The following is a 19,969-nucleotide window of genomic DNA, read 5'->3' on the forward strand; positions in this document are numbered from 1 at the left end:
CAGCATCAATGCCTAAGATAAGACAGCATCCATAATAGACCACTGCCATATGTGAGATGTCTGTTGCATGAATAAAGATACTCCAGGGAATATTAATTGGGAAGCAAACAAACAAACCAAGAAACAGAAATAAAGATGTCATAGTTCTCATGTACTGCAACCAGAGTTAGAATTAGAAAGTATGAGTGGACAGGGAAAGGGCATAGCAACTGCAGAAACCTCGTCACGCCCAGCCTGCCCATTGCACCCACAAGGCTCCTATAGTTCAGCCAAGTGGACCTTTGACACAGGTGGGAAAAGGAGCTCTTTGGGGTTTGTTACAGTCATGCAAACCACCTTTTGGAAGTTAGACATTAAGTTTCCAGATATTTTCTACTCAGTCAATCCCATTCTATAACACTTGTCTGTGTGTTTGTGGATGTTTGTCTATAAGCAAGTTCATGTGTGCATGCATGGGAAGGCCAAAAGACAACTTTGGATATTATTCTTCAGGTGCCAGCCTTTTTTATTTGTTTGTTTAAGCTAAAGTCTTTATTTGACCCAAATAGTCTAGGCTGGCTGACTCCACTTTCTTAGTGCTGATATTGCAAATAAAGCTACCAATTCTAGCTTAATGTCAATTTTCCTATAAGTACTAATGTAAGACAGAAGGGTAGATAGATGGGTAGACAGATAAGTGAGAAATCAATAATAGCTAAGTAGCACCCTAGATGACATACTGATATTAGATGAATGGAAGATTGGGTCGACAGATGAAAAGATAGGTGATATATGATGGATGAGAGAATGGATAGATAGAAGAATGATAAATGAAAGAGAATAGAAGGAAAGATGCTTGATAGATGATAGATGATAGATAGATGATAGAAAGATGATGGATAGTTAGGTGATAGATAAATAAATAGATGATAGATGATAGATGATAGATGATAGATGATGGATAGATAGATAGATAGATAGATAGATAGATAGATAGATAGATAGTGGATAGATAGATAGGTGATATATGATAGATAGATGATAGAGATAAATAGATAGGTAGATAGATAATAAATAGATGATAGATAGATAGATAGATAGATAGATAGATAGATAGATAGATAGATAGATAGATCAGTGATAGAAAATGGATGTGGAGACAAGCAGATTGATAGATGATAGATGGCTGACTGGCTGGAAGATAGACAAATGATGATAGATAATAGATGATGGTTATATAGATAGTAGATACTCTGGATGACAGTGGCACATGCATTTTATCTCAGCACTTGGGAGGCAGAGGCAGGTGGATCTCTTTGAGTTTGAGACTAGCCTGCCTTTTAGAGTCAGTTCCAGGACATCCAGGGCTGTTACACAGAGAAACCCTATCTTGAACAACAAGAGGAAGATAATAGATACATCTATACACAGATAAATGACAGATGATAAATAGGCTGATGATAGATAGATGGATAAGTAAACAGACACATGAACAGGTGGGTAATAAATGACAGATGGATGCATGTTCAAATGGATAGAGTCATTGTGGGCCAGGTCACCCCATGTTCCAACATCACATAGTGTCCTGTCTTATGCTAGAGTTTCATGTTCCTTTGGGTGGGAATTATGCCACTCGGGATTTCATTGAGTGCTTATCTGAGGGAGAGTGAGTTTTAACATGGAATATGGTCAGTGGTGTAGATGTCTCTCTCACTACATTCCATGATGATAGGTCAGCACTTGAGCCTGAATCCACAAACTACAATAGTACTAAAGCCTCCATTGGCAGTCAAAGGAAGGATGCCTCAGGCATGAGACAGGGAGTCCTGAGCTCCAGGCCTTGGAGATCTTGGGCAAACCACTTGGTTCAGTTTCTTCACTTGTGATAGGGGATGTTCTGTTCTCAGACTCTGGATGGCTTCAGGAATATACTCAATAATGACCTTCATCTTAAAGGTCAGAAGGGGGAGAGGAGAGTACAGTCCTAGATAAGTCAATACCACAAGTCCAGGGCTGCATAATCAAATGCATCTGTGAAAACGAAACCAAGCCAGATGCCCCCAACGCTATGGAAATAACACCATCTCCTCAATGCTGGCATTACAAATGCATGCCACCACACCAAGATGTAGTCCAGATCATCCCACTGTTTATGGTACCATCCCAAGGCAGATGGACTGATGAACCATGCCTAACCTCCATCTTAGGCTTGAAAACCATCTTGTAGTAGAGACAAACTAGGTTCATTTCTGTTTATGATTAATGGGATATTTCTCAAGGATTGAGTTATGTTCCACCTGTAACTTTAACTACAAATATTTCTGTAGTGCCTGTTTCAGGAAATGGCAGTCATGTCCTTGTTTCAAAACATTGTAACAACTACCTTTGTTTCAAAATGTTACTGTGACTACCCTGTTATGACTACTTTGCAATCATGTTTTTATTTCAGGAGGTGATTATGGCTAATTTGTTATGCTTATGTTCTGCTTCTATAACCCCACCTATTTTATCTGTCAAATCTCCCCATTTGGAAACACTGAGCTATAAATATCTTGTTTTCCTCACTTCCAATGCTGACCTTTTGAATGAACCCTGCCTTTCTGGGGGTGGGGGTGGCAGTTTGTGCGCATGAATAAAAAAGTTGGCTTTAATTAATTGCTTGCTTTAAATAATTTAGCCTTGATGATTTGGATCCGTGCTCTTTCTCCTCCCATCGTTTGGATTAACAGGGCTTGGATTAGGTAAGAAAGATAGCTGAATGTATGCCTGGGAGCAAATCTGTAAACAGCATTGCTCAGTGCTTTCTGCTTTAAGTTTGGCTTCCTTTGATGATGGATTCTGACCTGTAAGATAACATAGCCTCCCTCCTCCACAGGTTGCTCTTGATTGTGTTCATCACAGCATACAGAGTCCAAACTAGGGCAATGTTCACGTCTGCCATTGTGGTTGTGCAAGTGTGGAGAAGCACATTGCGTGTGGAGGTCGGAGGACAGCCTTGGGTGTCTTGATCCTTGCCTTTCACTTCAGTTTTTGAGATGGGGTCTCTTGTTTGCTGCTGTGTAAACCAGGTTAGCTAGCCCAGGAACTGCCAGGGGTTCCCCTGTCTCCACCCCCTGTCTTGCTGTAAGAGCACTGAGAGTATAGACACACCTTATGGTATCTAACTTTCCGTGGATTCTGGGGAGAGAACTCGGGTCTTCACACTGGGGCAGCAAGCACCTTTCCCAGGGAGCCATTTCTCCAGCCCTGGATTTGCTTTCTAAACATTATTCTGCCAGAGATGTGTGTGAGTCATTGTCTAATGGCTCTTGTCACTTTACTGTGGTGATGGAGGAGCAAAGGCAGAAGAGCTTTATGTGGAGAAGCAGATAAGATATGAAGGCATTTCAAAACCCAGACTGCAATGCTGTCTGAGGCATAATACCGAGCTATCAATAATCCAGTTAAGACAGTTTACCTGCTCTACGTGAGAGGGTTCAGTTGTCTCGATCTTCATACAAGTTCACACCCACTGCCGTTTAAATGTGGGCTCCACGCTGCATCACACAGACGAAAACATTATAGATTTTTCCCCCCAAATGTAATACACAAGTCTAAATTGATTGCAGCCAAACATAAATTTAGTCAAATCTTTAATGCACTCCATTAAGCCATGAAGACAACTTTAAAGCATTGTGTTAGCTAAAGAGTTGCTGAGAGTGAAGTTGAAACAATTTCAAACAGCCGGAATAGAAAGTTAACTCTGGACATAGTATGGTATTTATCCTCAACAGTGTACCATAGAAAAGGACAATTTTTTTTTCAAATGTAACAACGAGCTATTGCCTGTCATCGAGAAATGATAAATTTTGCACAAAGGGTCTGGTTGGCTTCCTGTTCTAGAAAGGCTACCTCTACTCTCACAATGCCCGTGGACACATGCCTCAGACTGCCACTGGTGGCACCTGTAGACCCAGCTAGAACAAGATTATCTTTTGAAACACAGACCTAGTGGCAGCCATTTTCTCACCTCCATTTGAGATTGGGGGGGGGGAGGGCTATGTCAACAGCTCTGCCAGGCAGTTGGGGTGATTTGTGTGATGCAGACAGACACAGTTTATGATGAGACAGGCAAAAGACAGTTTTGTACTTTCAGCATAGGGTAGACTTGGACTATTTTAACCGTCACTTTTACAGAGGGTTTCTATGGAGAGGCTAGCAAAACAGTCGAAACCACTGAAATCCAATCCTGGTTCATGAGTGCTTGAGAGTGTTGCAAATACAGGCTACTTGGGCAGTTCCTTGGGATACTTGGTGTATATGTTTGGGAAAGGGGCAGTTGAAGATTTATTATGGGGGTAGGAGAATAAAAATTAGCTCATCAATAATTGTTATGATGACTCTGCATTTCGCTTTCATAAGAAATCCAGCTGTTTGTGTGTAGACTTAGGTAGCATTATAAAAATTGTTATCACTGAGTGGATTTTTTTTCATTTTTAATGTGACTGAAAATTTCAAATTAAATATATGACTTCTGTTCTTTCGGTGGATAAAGTCACATTATGCATGGGCTGTGGTAAATGACTATTTTCTTGCCTGTCAAACATTTTTTTCTTTTTGTGTTTTTTTTTTCAATTTTCACGTCCGTTTCTATGTGTCATATATGTATGTCTGCATACCCATGTCGGTACCTGTATGTGGGCATATGAGTTCACATGTGGAGGCCCAAAAGTTCATGTTGAGTAACATCCTTGTTAACTCCTCCAGATTCACTGAGACAGGGGCTCTTGGTCAAACTCCGAGCTCGCCAATCTGTCCAGTCTCACTAACCTTGTTGCTCCAGAAATCTGTAGTACCCACAATCCCAGACTGCCATTACTGTTCAGTTCATCACGTCCGCGCAGTGCTCATATGGGTGCCAGAGAGCTGAACTCTTGAGAAGGAAGCACTGTAAAAATTGAGCCATCTCTGTAGCCATCTTGCCTGTTTCTTTATCAATCTGAAAACAGGACCAACAGACAGCAGGACCAACAGACAGCATTGTATCTTGAGAGGAAAACGGAGCCCGTATCACATGTTTGGGAGATAGGCAGCTTTCTCGTTGGTTCCTTGAAAAGACTGATTGTTTTGACCTCTCTGGGTTGTCGGAAGAAGAGAGACCCACATGGGAAGGGAGGGCTCAGCACAGAACCTGGAGCAGAGGAAGCTAGTTCCCTTCCCACTTCTTGTCCCTGGTTCTGTCTCTAGACCTGCTTGTGTGGTGTAGTTAGAACTGTCCGTTTCTGTTCAGACCCTGTCTCTCTTCCAAGTCTGTCCTCGACACCTGACCTGTCTCTTCAGACACCAGAAGAGGGAATCGGGTCTTGTTACACGGTGGTTGTGAGCCACCATGTGGTATCTAGGAATTGAACTCAGGACCTCCAGAAGAGCAGTGGGTGCTCTGAAATGCTGAGCCATCTCTCCAGCCCTCCCCCCTGCCCCCACACCTGTCTCTTTCTATAGCCAGAGAGTTTTGTGATCTGTTTCTGATCATTGAGGAGTTCTGATGTCGTTCCCCATTTGCTGCTACTCATTCAAATGGTCTCCTGTTTGTTCAATTTCAATCTCATAGTCAGGATTTTATCTTGGCTAAAACTACAGAGCAAGCCCCAGTTCACAGTCTTCCCCATCCCTTTCTTCCACCCAGACCCTGGTCTTCTTCCCCTCCTTTTTCTCTTCTTCTTTCTTTTATTCCATTCTTTTTTTCTTTAAAACTAAAGTCTCCTTACAATGGAGTGACCAGTTCAGGGTGATTGAGGCTGAGCAAGCCCATGCAGGAAGTTAAGGGAAGTCTGTATAAGCAGGAGATGAGACAGTGCAAAGCGAAAGGAGATTCATGATGCTTCTTCTCCTCAGCAACTCCCCAAATCTCTCTCCTCCACCCTAATGTTCCTCCCCTTCCTCCCCCAAAATCTTTTGTCCTCCACCCTCCTCCTTCCCAACCTGCCTTCTCTCACCACTTTTGCTGGTGGGCTTTCAAAGCTATGTCTTGTTCAGCCCGTGGGAGGTACAGGGATCGTCTAGTCAGCTTTCTAGATTCTCAAAGAGCACGTTGGTCCCACAGTGTCTGACGCATGGCACACACAAAGCTGTGTGCTCCGCCGACCCCATATTCTAACAAACACACCCTTGGATGATGGTTGAACTTGTTCTGCAGAATTCAGTGATGGAGGAACAAAGGCAGCCTGTGAAGCTTTGTGAAAATGTGCAGCTTCCCCATGTACGCAGGCATCTGTTCCCTTCACAATCAACATTGAGCTCGTCGCTCAGAGCTGTAGCAACTTCAGAAAAAATCGGGGTGGGGAGGTGGGAGCCCCTCAGAGTACCAGTTTCCTGGGCAGGTGATTTTTTTTTTTAACTCCGAACAGTGAGTGCTTTTTGTTGTTGTTGTTGTTGTTGTCGTTACTTTTTAATCCAGCAGTAGTAACAAGATGGTTTGGAATCTGCTCCTGAATTGAGATAGTATTTTTATTTATTTATTTAGCCTTTTTTTTTTATCGGATCAATATGTTATTTTGCCTATTTTATTCTTAGATTTACTGACTGTTCTCAGGGAAGCAAATTCAAAGGGAAGAAAATAAGCAGATTGGTGTCTATTTCAAAGCCCTGGCTGAGGTTGGACAGAAAGAATCCTTGGAAATTCAGAGGACTAGAGTTTCCCAGGCCCTCCCTCTGACAGATGTGACAGATGGGTTTTGTTCAGAGGGTCTGTCTTTGGGGGCAGCTGAGTTATGTACTGTCAAGGGACACTTGGGTTGACCCTGGGCTCATGGACATGTCGGCTTGCCCTGGATCCTTCATTACTCAGCTATTTACCACCCACCCTAGGCAGGAAGCAGGGACCATGTTCTTACTTCCCAGTAGTGTCCTAGCAAATTGGGTTCAGAGTGGGAAGAAGCTCTTGTAAAATGCATATATATATATATATATATATATATATATATATATATATATAAAATGTGTGGGGAGGGATGTGCATGTAAGTGCAGGTGCTGAGGCAACCAGAAGGTCTCAGATCCCCCACTCCAGCACCTGAAGTGACAGGCCATTGTGAGCCACAAGATGTGTGCTGGAAACAGAACTTACATCTTAACTGCTGAGCTATCTCTTCAGTGCCGTCAAATTCTTACTTTCATCCAGGGATCCATCCCATAATCAGGCACGAAATCCAGACACTATTGCATATGCCAGCAAGATTTTGCTGAAAGGACCCTGATATAGCTGTCTCTGGTGAGGCTATGCCAGTGCCTGGCAAATACAGAAGTGGATGCTCACAGTCATCTGTTGGATGGAACACAGGGCCCCCAATGGAGGAGCTAGAGAAAGAATCCAAGGTGCTGAAGGGGTCTGCAACCCTATGGGTGGAACAACAATATGAACTAACCAGTACCCCCAGAGCTCATGTCTCTAGCTGCATATGTAGCAGAAGATGGCCTAGTTAGCAATCATTGGGAAGAAAGGCCCCTTGGTCTTGCAAACTTTACATGCCCCAGTACAGGGGAATGCCAGGGCCAAGAAGTGAGAGTGGGTGGGTAGGGGAGCAGGGCAGGGGTAGGGTATAGGGGACTTTTGGAATAGCATTTGAAATGTAAATGAAGAAAATATCTAATAAAAAATTGAAAAATAAAAGATAGCATTAGCCCCTCTTGTGAGAACATTTGCTATGATGCTCAGCTTCTCAGAAAAAGGAGAAAGCAAAGTCCTACAGATTCCCCAGGCCGGTTTCTTTGCTTTATCAGTAGAGAGTCATCGTCTTGTGATTTTAGGTGCTTGTCGGACTATAGAATTTGCTGTGATAGTGGGAGCCAGAATGTAAGCCCGGGGCACGCAAATGAGTGTCCAGACAGCTAATGCCCCATTCTCAGTGTGGGCTGAGCAGCACTGCTTCTGCAGGGCCCGATCATTCCTGGCTAACTACACTGCAGCTCAGTGATACAAAAGCAGAGGGTTTGCCCCTGTCTGTACATGACATGAGTTTTAGAGATTTTGGTGTTTGAGGACAATTCGTTTTCCTAAATTAAGGTGGAAGGGGCTTCCAAAAATGTTTGAAAGGAAGCAGAGATGCTGATATAGATGGAGGTTGTATACCTTTTGGGACATACATTTATAAATCATCTACTTTCTACACACACACACACACACACACACACACACACACACACACACACACACACTGTACTGTGATGTCAGTTTGTCAGACTATAGAAGTAGCCGTGCTTATATAAGCCAGAATGTAATGGACATCCATATGAATGTCTGGATAGTCACGCACAAGGGGCAGGGCTGACTGGTACCTCTTCTCCATCACTACCTGTCCCTGATTTTACTTCTCCTGAAACTGGATGCAAAATCAGCATCATAAAATGTATTTGTTCAGGCGAAATGAAACAACTTCCATTTGACTTCAAAATATCACTGTGTCTTCTTATGTAGCTCAGTCATTGTTTATAAAACAGCCACCGTTTCCCTCTATGGCTATAGCTCATGGGCCCATCTAGAAACAAAGAGACAAAGCCAGGTTTATGGCCAACGTGAGATATTTTCTGGATACATGAGCAACAATGAAAACATTTTGAAAATTAACAGGCATCCACAGTATAAATACACCGTCGAAAGTATTTAATGCTTTTTAACATAGCCAAGTCCCCTGAGCTTGAAGCAGCATTAAATTCTCCTTTGCCAGTGGCAAAAAGAAGCCGTCAAGCAAGTACAGAGCTGAGAGATTGGTACCTTTTCTTGGCCAGTAAGCAACAGAACCAAGGGGCTGAATATTTTATGGGTTTTTATTTATTTATTTTTGTTCTCATGCTGTTTCTCTCTCCCCGTTTCCTTTTCTCTCCTGTTCTTGCCTGCCCAGGACTGATTGTGGTGACACTGGCTGTGTGTTGGATGCCCAATCAGATCCGACGGATCATGGCTGCAGCAAAACCCAAGCACGACTGGACCAGACAGTACTTCAGGGCATACATGATCCTCCTGCCCTTCTCCGACACCTTCTTCTACCTCAGCTCCGTGGTCAACCCTCTCCTCTACAACGTGTCTTCTCAGCAGTTTCGGAAGGTGTTCTGGCAGGTGCTTTGCTGCCGGCTGACTCTGCAGCACGCCAACCAAGAGAAACGCCAGCGTGCCCGCTTCATCTCCACCAAGGACAGCACCAGCTCAGCCCGCAGCCCCCTCATCTTCCTAGCCTCCCAGCGCAGTAACTCTTCCTCCAGGAGAACTAACAAGGTTTTCTTAAGCACTTTTCAGACTGAGGCCAAGCCTGGAGAGGCTAAGCCCCTTGAGTCCTTGAGTCCTGAGTCGCCACAGACTGGCTCAGACACCAAACCAGCTGGGTCCACCACAGAAAATAGTTTACAGGAGCAGGAAGTATGAATGTCAACTTCAGAAGCCTTGAGCCGAAATTGGCTCTCCCCTCCCACAAAAGCAGAGATACCTTCACGCAGCAGCGGTCCCCGAATAGACTGCGATTCCTATTGGGACAGAATGGAAGCTCAAGACTTTGGGAAAGGCAGATGCATATCGCAATGACTTCTAAGGGGGATGCTTCCAGGATGCTAGCCTTGGCGGTGGTTAACCAGATTGGGATGGGAGGGTCTAGACTTTCTGCTCCATGCTTTTTCCTTCAGCTACACACAGAAATTCAGAGTGAATTGGTTCAGAGCTTACAAAAGTATTTGTGCACGGCAATTTTGCATTACTTGAAAGGAGGGAACAAAAAGACTCCCTTGTCTACCCAGAATAAAAGGACACCCAGAAGAGACTCGGGAAGGTGAGAGACGAAGGGCCGGACATGTGAGGCAGCAGGGGTTGGCATCTCCTTTAGCTTCAGCAGTGTGCCAAGCAGAGGGCTAAGTTGAAGAACAGGAGAGTGGTGAGAAGCCCTGGTCTGATGGCCGAGGCAGAGCTGCCTCTCTTCTTGGGCCTCGGCCCATTGCAAAGCGGGGTGTTGCAGCAGCTGATACACACGGAGTTCAGTTTCCCAGGGGAACAGAAGGACTGGTACCCAGCTGAAGCAATGAGACAGGCTGCTGACGATGCACACGACTTCCGGTACATGATCCCTACAACACAGGTCCAGGGAAGTGGGGTTAGCATATGTGATCTGCAGTCCAGCCATCTCTTTGTGCCCAAATCCGAGTGTGTAGCCTTTCCTTAACGCCTCCCACAGAAAGGGTTCTTATCTCCTGATCTAGGAGATGGTTCAGGGGGTAAGAATTCTCAGACTTATTGGAGTCTGGGAGTTCTTTTGGGTGGGCATGGAGGTCACCAAACACACAGAACTTATGATGAATGTTGTTCCAACAGAGATTTTAGTTGCTGATATCCATGAATAAAGAGCTATTAAAATCAAAGTCTCTCTCTGTCTCTGTTTCTCTCTCTCTCTCTTTCTCTCTCTCTCTCTCTGTGCAATGTATGTGTATATGTTCATGTATGCAATGTATGTGTATATGTTCATGTACGCAATGTATGTCTATATGTTCATGTATGCAATGTATGTGTATATGTTCATGTACGCAATGTATGTGTATATGTTCATGTATGCAATGTATGTGTACATGTTCATGTATGCAATGTATGTGTATATGTTCATGTATGCAATGTATGTGTATATGTTCATGTATGCAATGTATGTGTATATGTTCATGTATGCAATGTACGTGTATATGTGAGTGCAGTACCCTCAGACTCCAGAAGAGGACTGGATTCATTTGGAATTGGAGTTACAGGCAGTTGTGATCTGTCTTAAGGAGGTGTTGGGAGCTAAACTCAAGTCCACTGCACCCTTGTAACCATCTCTCCTGCCCCTACACTCAGCTTTTTAATATGGGTTCTGAGGATCAAAGTCAGGCCCTCATGGTTACATGACAAGCACATTACTGATGGAGCCATGTCTCCAGCAACAATGTCTATTTTAAAATCAGCTCCTAGTTTATACTAGACAACAAGGTTTTTCTTTCCCTTGTTATTGTTCAAGCCGTCTCATGCTAACATCACAGGCCACATATCCAGATATCACCTTCATTATCACCTCATAAGTGGTCATAGAGAGATGGCTACCAACCAGGAATTTATCAAATCCAAAGAGCAAATCCCAGAGGGAGCAATTCCACTGTCTACTGTAGGGACTTCGCTTTTAGGGATAGACTGAGTTTAAAGGGCAAATAGAGAGGTACTAGCAGGCACCAACAGCATGCTCAGGACAATCTGTTCTCTGGAAAAGCCCTGTTCTCTGGGAAAGCCTGGTTCTCAGGGAAAGCCCTGTTCTCCGGAAGCAGTTTTGATCCCAGGACAAGTTGAATCAAAGAGCTGGTTCTTGATGACAGGCGCTGTGGTAACAGAATGTTTCCCGAGGGACTGGGAAATGACTCAGTGGGCAAAGAGCTTGCCATACAAGCATGAAAACCTGAGTTAAGATCCCCAGAACTCATAAAAGAAAGCCCCAGGTGTGCTAACACAAGCCTAGCTCCTCCCACATGCTATATGAGAAGGCAGAAGGGATTCCTGGAGCTTAGTGTCCAGCTGGCCTAACAATGCAGGTTCAGAGAGAGACTAATATGGAGAAGTAGTTGAGACAGACATCTGATATTGACCCCTGGCTTCTCCACACGTGTACACACAACACTCAAATGTACCTGCATGTACATGTTTACTCACCCACACATACAAAGAAGCTTCCTGAAAGGACCACAGAACTCACTCATCTTAAGGAGGCTTCCATGAAGATCATGTGATATTTTTTTTTTTAAGCTGTGAGTTTACTACAGTTAAGCAACAGTGACAGTGATAGCAAGACTAGGGTTGTACCACAGTCGATAGAATACTTGCCTAGCAGGCATGAGGCCCTAGGTTCCACCCAGCACTGCATAAATTGGTTGTAGTGTGCACACTTGTAACCCTAGCACTTGGGAGGTAGAGGCATGGGAATCAGGAGTTCATCCTCAGTTACATTGTGAGTTTGATGCTATCTGGACTACATAAGGCCATGCATATATCAAAGAAGTTACAACTTTAACAGCTCTATGTAAGGGCCGTCCTGGATGTCGGACACTGTACAAGTGGCTACCATATGCCAGCTCATTTAGTTCCATTTCTAAATTTATATATAGTGTGACCTTGAAAGGCCTGTGTAGAAAAAGCATGGGGAGTTTGGAGGTGAGTACAGGGAGATGTCTCAGGTCACTGCATGTGTGCTCCTAAAGAGGACAGTTGTGCCCCCTCACCTTCCCTGTCATGTGTGTGTGTGTGTGTGTGTGTGTGTGTGTGTACATGTGGAGGCCAGAGGGAAACCTCAGATGTCCTCAGGAACCACCCATCTCGATTTTGGAGGTAAGGTCTCTCACTGTTCCAATTAGACTGGACTGAAGCACCTGAAATCATAAGCATGTACCACCACATACAGATTTGTTCAAAGCATGTGTTCTGGGAATCAGACTCGGGCCCACATGCTTGCACTTTGCTGACTGAGAGATCTCCACAGCCCTTTCAAAACTGTTAACCCAAACAAGTCTTTCTTCTCCCGACATTGATTAATTTAAGCATTTTGTGCATTTTAAGCATTCAGTGATGACAAGCTGATTAGCATGGCTTGAAAGTACTAGGGTGAAGGGTCATATGATCTTCTCTATTGTACAGATCCAGAGCCCAGGAGCTAGTTACTGAGGCTTAGTAACTTGCACAGGTCCCATCATCAGACTCTCTCCTACCATCTGCTATAGAACCTTTCACAGTGACTGCTGTAGCTTGAGTAAGAAATACCCTCCCTCAGCTCATGTGTTCAGCATTTGGTCTCTGGGTAGCAGCACTGATTGGAAAGGTTATATAGAGCATTTAGAGAAGGCTGGAGGAAGTGGATCATTGGAGATAAACCATGACGTTTGATAGCCTGGTCCTATTTCTTGTGTGACTGCTGCTTCCTGACTACAGATTCACTGTGTTCATGCTATCTCCCTTCTTAAACTTAAGCTGTGCTAACTTAGTGTCGCAGCACAGCTGTAGATATGGCCCAACACATTTGTGGATGGTAATGTCATATCATAATGTCAAAAGCCTGGACAGTCCTACATCTACGCCAAAATAAACCTTTCAGATTTTTGTGTCAAGTATCCCGCCACAGCAGTGAACATAATAACTAATTCAATATACACCTAAGCGTACACATGGAAGAGTTTAAAAGATGGATGATTTAATGAGCTTTGGTGTGTGTGACAATTTTTATATCAACAAATGGTTTTGATTTGGGATGGATAAGGTAGAATGATGACCCTGGATGCAGAAGCAATGGTCTCAAGCCTGCATGCTGCTTTTTGCAGCTGAGAGATAACATATCCCACCAGCAGCCAGGGACCTTTACCCAGTAATTGCCTGCAGGTGTCTGGGCAAGCGTGGTTTAGGTTCTCACTCCTCCAGGAGAATTGCCAGTTTGGGCGTGTAGAAATAGTAAAGATTCAAACTGTCAGAAACACTCAAAGGGAGGTAAAGAAGTACTTTCAGTTTTCTTTCAAACATGCAATTTCATGCTTTTTTTCCCCTGTAACTGCATGCTTGTAAGGATTGATTTTCTAGCACTGATCAGCCATCCTGGAAGGTATGCTGCTCTGGAAATACAAGGAGAGTGTGTAGATAGATGCTCATACATAGGAGGCATTATGCCACTTCACAGGAATTCTCTAAAGTTTCCATCCATTCTACCTGTTAGAATATTAACTTTTATACACTATATTCCAGAACTTGAATTTTAAAAATACTGTCATTTAGCAATCCAGTTGCTTACAGGAATAAAGCTCATTGGAATTGAACTGGCAAATGATCTTTGTGTATTTCACATGTACAATGCACAAATGTACTCACACATGCACACACACACACACACACACACACACACACACACACACCATAAATGAAGTTATGTCACTTTGGCTGACTATCCTTCCCACAAGAGTCATGGAGCATCTAACAAACACCTCAGCACCAGGGATTAGGAACCTCCTTTTGAATTGTTGCTCAAGGGAATCCAAGACGCTTCCAAAACAGTCTAGGCTATTTCTGTTGTCCTTGGTTGCCTCTGAGAGGTTGGAGGTGAGCCCTTGTAACTGAAGACATCACATGCTTCAGACTCGGGACTCAGAAGATTATAGCTGGACTTAACCTGAAAGTCTCTTCTCTAAGGACTAGCTTGTAGTAGAACAGTGAACCTCGGCCTTCCTCATGCACACACTTCCTCATGGAGTGACCCTAGCCATGCCTTAATTTTTTGTGCTACTCCATAACTGTAATTTTGCTACTGTTATAAATCATAATGTAATATCTGATATTCAGATGGTCTTAGGCAATCCCTGTGAAAGGGTTGGGCAGCCCCCAAAGGGGTCATGACCCACATGTTGTGAACCACTGTTGTAGAAGATGACACTATGCAAACTCCCTAGGGAGGAAAGCAACCAATCGTTCTACTCAGCTGCAAACTCTGTGAACCATGGCAAGGCATGACGTTCTTAAGTACAAAAGTGGCATTCATACTTGGCAGTAACCAACAACTACCCAGGGCTAGCTAGTGAGGTCATGGATCTAAGAGGCAACATAATTCTGCCGCTTTACTGTAAGAGCATTAACTCCCTATGCATTCTCAATACGTATTCATATAATCACAGTTCTCATCATTCATCAAAGAAGCCTCTCATTGCAGCAGATAGAGACCATTCAGAAAACCACAACTGGTCAAAATAGAACTGATCATGGGGTACCCAGCTTGAATAGAGGATGTTCCTCTATGAAAAGGGGTGTAGAAAGATTGTAAGAGGTAGAGGACCTGAGATTTCCTAATCTACTGGGAGATTCTATCTCCAAGAAAAGGCAGGGAACCTCCTGCTGTGATATTGCAACAGTGTGGCTGCCCAAACAAGACCTGAACAATGGCAACACCAATAGGCTAATGTGGGAAAGGAAAGTCTCAGAGGGCTCTACCCAAACACAAAGACCTGCGAGGCAGCAATGACTGCTAAGAAGAGAATTAATCTTCAGGGATGAATCCATCAATTGGTTATCCTATACCATGTGATCAGCTTTGAAGATGCAATACTAAATATATATTTGTGTGTGTGTGTTTGTGTGNNTGTTTGTGTGTATGTGTGTGTGTGTGTGTATGTGCATGCGGGTGTGTGTGTGTATGTCAATAATAAAGAAAAAAGGCTGAAAATTTGAAAAGAAGACTAGGTTGGGGGAGGGAGGGGTTATATGGAAAAAAAAATGTGGGAAGGATTTGAGGGAAGAATGGGAGGGGAAAATGTAGTAATATTTTAATTAAAATACTTTTAAAACACTGAGTATAAGTGTTACGTGCGTCTCAAAAATAAAAAGTAAAAAAAAAAAAATTGTATACTTCCAAAGAATGGAGGCAGCCAACAATCCTACCTAGCTGTGACCCCCATGAGTCATGTCAATGATCAGCATGGCGCGAGCCTAAGGGTGCAGTAGTGGCACACATGCCTTAGTGGTAACCAATGGCTCTCTAATTGGAACTTAAGATCCGCTCAACAAGAGAAAGATTATGACTGGTACTAAAATCCTAACCAGCTACTCAGTGCTAGGGAAGTCACGGTTATTGGAGGGGAATCTCCAGCCCTAAATGTACTAAACAAGCATAGTCCCTAATAGTAGTCTATAAGCATTTTTCCTTATACCCACAGGAAGTGTAGTCTTCACCTCTCATTAAGGAACTCATTAAAGACTTCTGCATTAAACCACAATCAATCAAAATGCAGACTTGTGGAGCCCAGTCTCAATGGATAGATCTACAACACACTCCCACACCTAAGGCAAAAGGACTGTAAGAGCCAGAGGATCAGAGAGTTTGCTGTGAGATTGTGTCTCCTAGTAATATCAAGAGCCACATCCATAAAGTCTGACCAACATGACTGCCCAAATATGAGCTGAACAAGGATGATGCCCACATCAAATGGGAGGAGAGAAGCCCATGAGAACTCAACCCATCTAAGGGACTATTGGCAACTGAGGAGAGCTGGGATCAGGAAAGGTGAACATCCCCAGGAGAACACAATTGGTTATCCAGTGACAGGAACAGACCTCAAAATATACACATGAGTAGACCTATAGGGGCTGACAGGTTACAAGTAGCAATATGTGTGTGTGTGTGTGTGTATGTGTGTATGTGTGTGTGTGTGTGTGTATGTACACCTGCTTATATGCATGCAATAACAATGAGTGTCAAAGAGACCATGAATTGGAAAGAGAAAAAGGAGGGGTTTATGGGAGGCTATGTAGGGAGGAAAGAAAGGGAGAGATGCCATTAAATATAAACTCAAAAAAAAATTTTAAAAATAAATCTAATTTTTAAATATCTTTAAAGTCACAAAGCAGGGCTGGGAAGTATGAAACATGGCTGTGATACAAGGATGAGGACTGGGCTTAGCTCAGATGCTGCAGCAGAACACATTTCAATCCCAGCTCTGGAGGTGCTGAGTGGAGACAGATCCCTGGAGCTCAACAGCCATACGGTCTAGCCTAGTCAACGACCTCCATGTTCAATGAGAGGCCCTGTCTAAAAGACAGAGAAAAACAAAAAAGTAAAACTAAGGTAGAAAGCCATTGAGAAACACACCCGACATGTGAATACAAGCAAATGCCACACACACACACACACACACACACGCACACGCACACGCACAAACATGCAAACAAACACCAGTAATAATTACAAAGGACACGTTTTTTTAATGTATAAAATTAGGGAAATAACTGTCCTGGCAGTTACTAAGAAATAGATAAGTAGTTCTCTGTCTAAAAATGGGCACAGTGGGTGACAGTTCACAGAGGCGACAAGAAGGCCTGGGCACATGAGCCGTGGTTCTCATGCTCCCCACCATAAAGACATGTGTAAATTAAAACCTCGGGGAAGTACAAGTTCTGCTTAGCACTTGGGCAAAGTTCACGAGGCTTCTAAGCACCAATTTCCAGGGCTCTGCAAACAGGTCCTCCTCACACCCCGGGTTCAGAGGGTAGACAGGTGTGAATGCCGTGAATACACGGTGACAGCAGCTGTCAACACCACAGGTGCACACTCTCCTTGACCCCACGGTTCCATTTTGATGAACCTGTCTGACACCTGCAAACTGCCCGCACCTGAGGTCATTCATCAAGGGGTGGCTGTAGTAGCCAGGGTGGCCAATCCCTCCATCTGCCTCCAGGAAGCTGGTAAGCAGCCTGCGGCTTATCTACACGGTGAGATTTCTCCCAGCTATCAAGTGGGGAAAGGGCTGACATCTTTTGTGTTACAAAATGCAATATAATCCTCCTTTGCCCCACCCCCGCTCTTTTTTCATCTCCTTTTTAAGATTTATTGAAGGAATTTTTGCTTCTTTCTGTGTCCTGGTTTGATTTCTGTTGCTGTGATAAAACACTAACCGAAAGCACCTTGGGGGAGGAAAAGGACTATTTGGTTTGTGTATTCAGATCACAATCCATTACTGAAGGAAGCCAAGGCAGGAATTCGATACAGGAACCGAAGCAGAGGCCATCAAGGGGTGCTGCTTACTGGCTTTCTCTCTGGGGTTTGATCAGCTTGGCTTTTCATATGACCTAGGACCACTTGCTTAGGGGCAGCATCCTCAGTGGGTTGAACCTTTCCACATTAATCACTCATCAAGAAAAGGGAGCACAGACTCGCCTACTGGCCAATCTGATGGGAGTATTTTCTTACTTGAGATTCCTCCTTTTCAGGTGACTCCAGTTTGTGTTGAGGTGACACAAAAGTCCAACAAGTGCATCCTATGTTCCTGATGTGTTTAAAGCACTTTACAAAAAAGTAGCTCAATTAATCATTGTAACAACCCCAACCCTATTTTCTCAGACATGGAAATGGACACAGGCATCAATGAAATAATTTCCCACAGGCCACATAGGTAACATGTGCTAGAACTGGGATTTGAACCCAGGAAGCTTGATTTCCAAACCATACACTTACCCACTCTGTTATCCTGCCTACCATGCTCACAGGTGCATATTTGTGTGTGTGGAGGGAGCATAGCTTACATGTAAATACACCTCATTTTACAAGCATAACATCTCTGTGGAAGAATATACCGCAAAGAGGCAATATTAGCTGCTGCTGAAGAGAGATGCTGCACAGTCACAGCTGTAAAAAACAAAACAAACTTCTTTTGGTAACCATTTGAAATCAAAAGCAAGAGAATGAAGTACTATTCTGAAATTACCTTTGAAAATAACACCCCCAATGAGCAATTTTTTTTGTAAAAATCAAATAGCTTTTCTTTTTCAGTCTTACATAGACCAAGTTCTTTCTAGCTGTGTCTGTTAGAGGCTGCTGGAAATATGGATGCTGAGAGAGAGAGAGAGAGAGAGAGAGAGAGAGAGAGAGGCAGCCACAAGTAGGAGATGTCCCAAAGCCCAAGGTTTGGTGTCACAAGGTAGGAGATTCCTGGCTGCTTTTCCTTTAGTCCAGTCCCCTTAAGCTCAAGTATGAGCCAGAGAATAAAACCAGGAAGAGCTCTTTCGTGGATGTCTGATAGAAGCATAAATCCACACAAGTTCTAAGGGATCTGTATACTTTTGAAAATTTTGTTTTTAATTGTGTATATATGTATCTGTATGTGTGGGTATGTGCACATGAGTGCAGGTACCCTTGGAGACCATCATATCCCCTAGATCTGGAGTTATAGGCAGTTATGACACCCCTACATGGGTGCTGGGAGTTGAACTTGGGCCCCTTGCAAGAGAAGAACCCATTCTTAAGCACTGACCCATCTCTCCAGCCCCTGGAAGGATCTATATTAAATGTACATATTGTATTGTATTATTAGAAATGGAACCCATGGATTTGTGCATGCTAAGCACACCTTTATCCCATGAGCTAAAGCCCAGCTTTATAGTAACTTAAAACATGCAACTTCAACAATTCTACTGAACATTTATACTAGAAAGCAAAAGCACCTTTATAGACTTAATAGGAAAAAGATCCACTTATACTATAGGATGTTAAACAGCTTTTGAAAGGAGATTACAGTACCTTTTGCTGATCTGGAATGTTCTCAATGAGAAGGGAAAATAAGTTACAGAATGACATTTCAGTGTACTGTTTATGTAAGAAAAACACAAAACAACACAATATGTGCTTTAGACAAATGTGTATATTAAGCAGTTTGTGAGAATTGTATGCCTAAGTAAAATCAGAGAAAGATGACCAGTAACTATTCATTAACACTTTTGATTATTCTATGATACATGGCTGGTTTATGTATGTGCGTGTGCATGGATGTGTGCACACATGTATGGAGGCCAGAAGTGCATGTTGGGTTCTACTTTCACTATCCACCTTATTTTTTTGAGATATAGTTTCTCACTAAGCCTGTAGCTTACCAATTTGCCAAACCTGGCTGGCCAGTGAGCTCCCAGGAGCATTCAATCTCTACCTTCCCAGAGATGAGACTACAGGATACTGAGGCTCTGCCTTAAGGTCCTCAGGCTTCTACAGCAGGTGATTTACTGGCCAAGCTATCTCTCCAGCCCTGGTTTTGATACATGAGTGCTTTACAGAAGGAATATATTCACTGATAGATTGCATCTGTAAGTTATAAATGAACAGAATTGAGAAATATGAATCCCATGAGTCACTTCTCTGCAGTCAGAGCTTCGCTGCATGCAGCAGTGACACTGGGTAACTGAGTGGCAAACATTTGGGTTTGATGAAGGGCAGGACGGTTTGGTGTGACCTTAGCAGCATTGTGGATAAAGTCTGAGCTGCAGCCTGACATAGGCAGGCTCTTTTCAACATGTACAGATGGCCGAGAGGCCCAGCCACCCATTACCCATTGGGGAGAGGAAAGTAAGAGGCAAGACCAGCAGACAGACAACTTTGAAAGCCTTGGAAAGCTGAGAGGTGTTTCCTTGCCTCTCCATTGCAAGACATTTTCTTTATAATACATGTTTTACCAACAAACCT

At 43.4% G+C, this 19,969-nt stretch overlaps 2 protein-coding genes across 4 annotated transcripts in view; one reads left to right on the forward strand and one right to left on the reverse strand.

Moving 5' to 3' along the window:
• Gpr39 (G protein-coupled receptor 39) overlaps window positions 1–10,352 on the forward strand; it is a 196,929-nt gene extending 186,577 nt beyond the window's left edge. The window contains exon 2 of the mRNA XM_021198316.1: window positions 8,855–10,352. Within this exon, the coding sequence (XP_021053975.1) occupies window positions 8,855–9,372 (518 nt within the window). The 3' untranslated portion in view covers window positions 9,373–10,352. The remainder of the gene's footprint in view (window positions 1–8,854) is intronic.
• Lypd1 (LY6/PLAUR domain containing 1) overlaps window positions 8,041–19,969 on the reverse strand; it is a 41,873-nt gene continuing 29,944 nt past the window's right edge. For 2 of the 3 annotated variants that reach the window (XM_029539291.1, XM_021198317.2), the window contains one exon: window positions 8,041–10,061. In XM_029539291.1, the coding sequence (XP_029395151.1) occupies window positions 9,826–10,061 (236 nt within the window). In that variant the 3' untranslated portion in view covers window positions 8,041–9,825. The remainder of the gene's footprint in view (window positions 10,062–19,969) is intronic. The other variant, XM_021198318.2, reaches the window with a different exon arrangement.

The sequence above is a fragment of the Mus pahari genome, chromosome 5, assembly GCF_900095145.1.
Source record: "Mus pahari chromosome 5, PAHARI_EIJ_v1.1, whole genome shotgun sequence".
NCBI classification, from domain to species: Eukaryota; Metazoa; Chordata; class Mammalia; order Rodentia; family Muridae; genus Mus; species Mus pahari.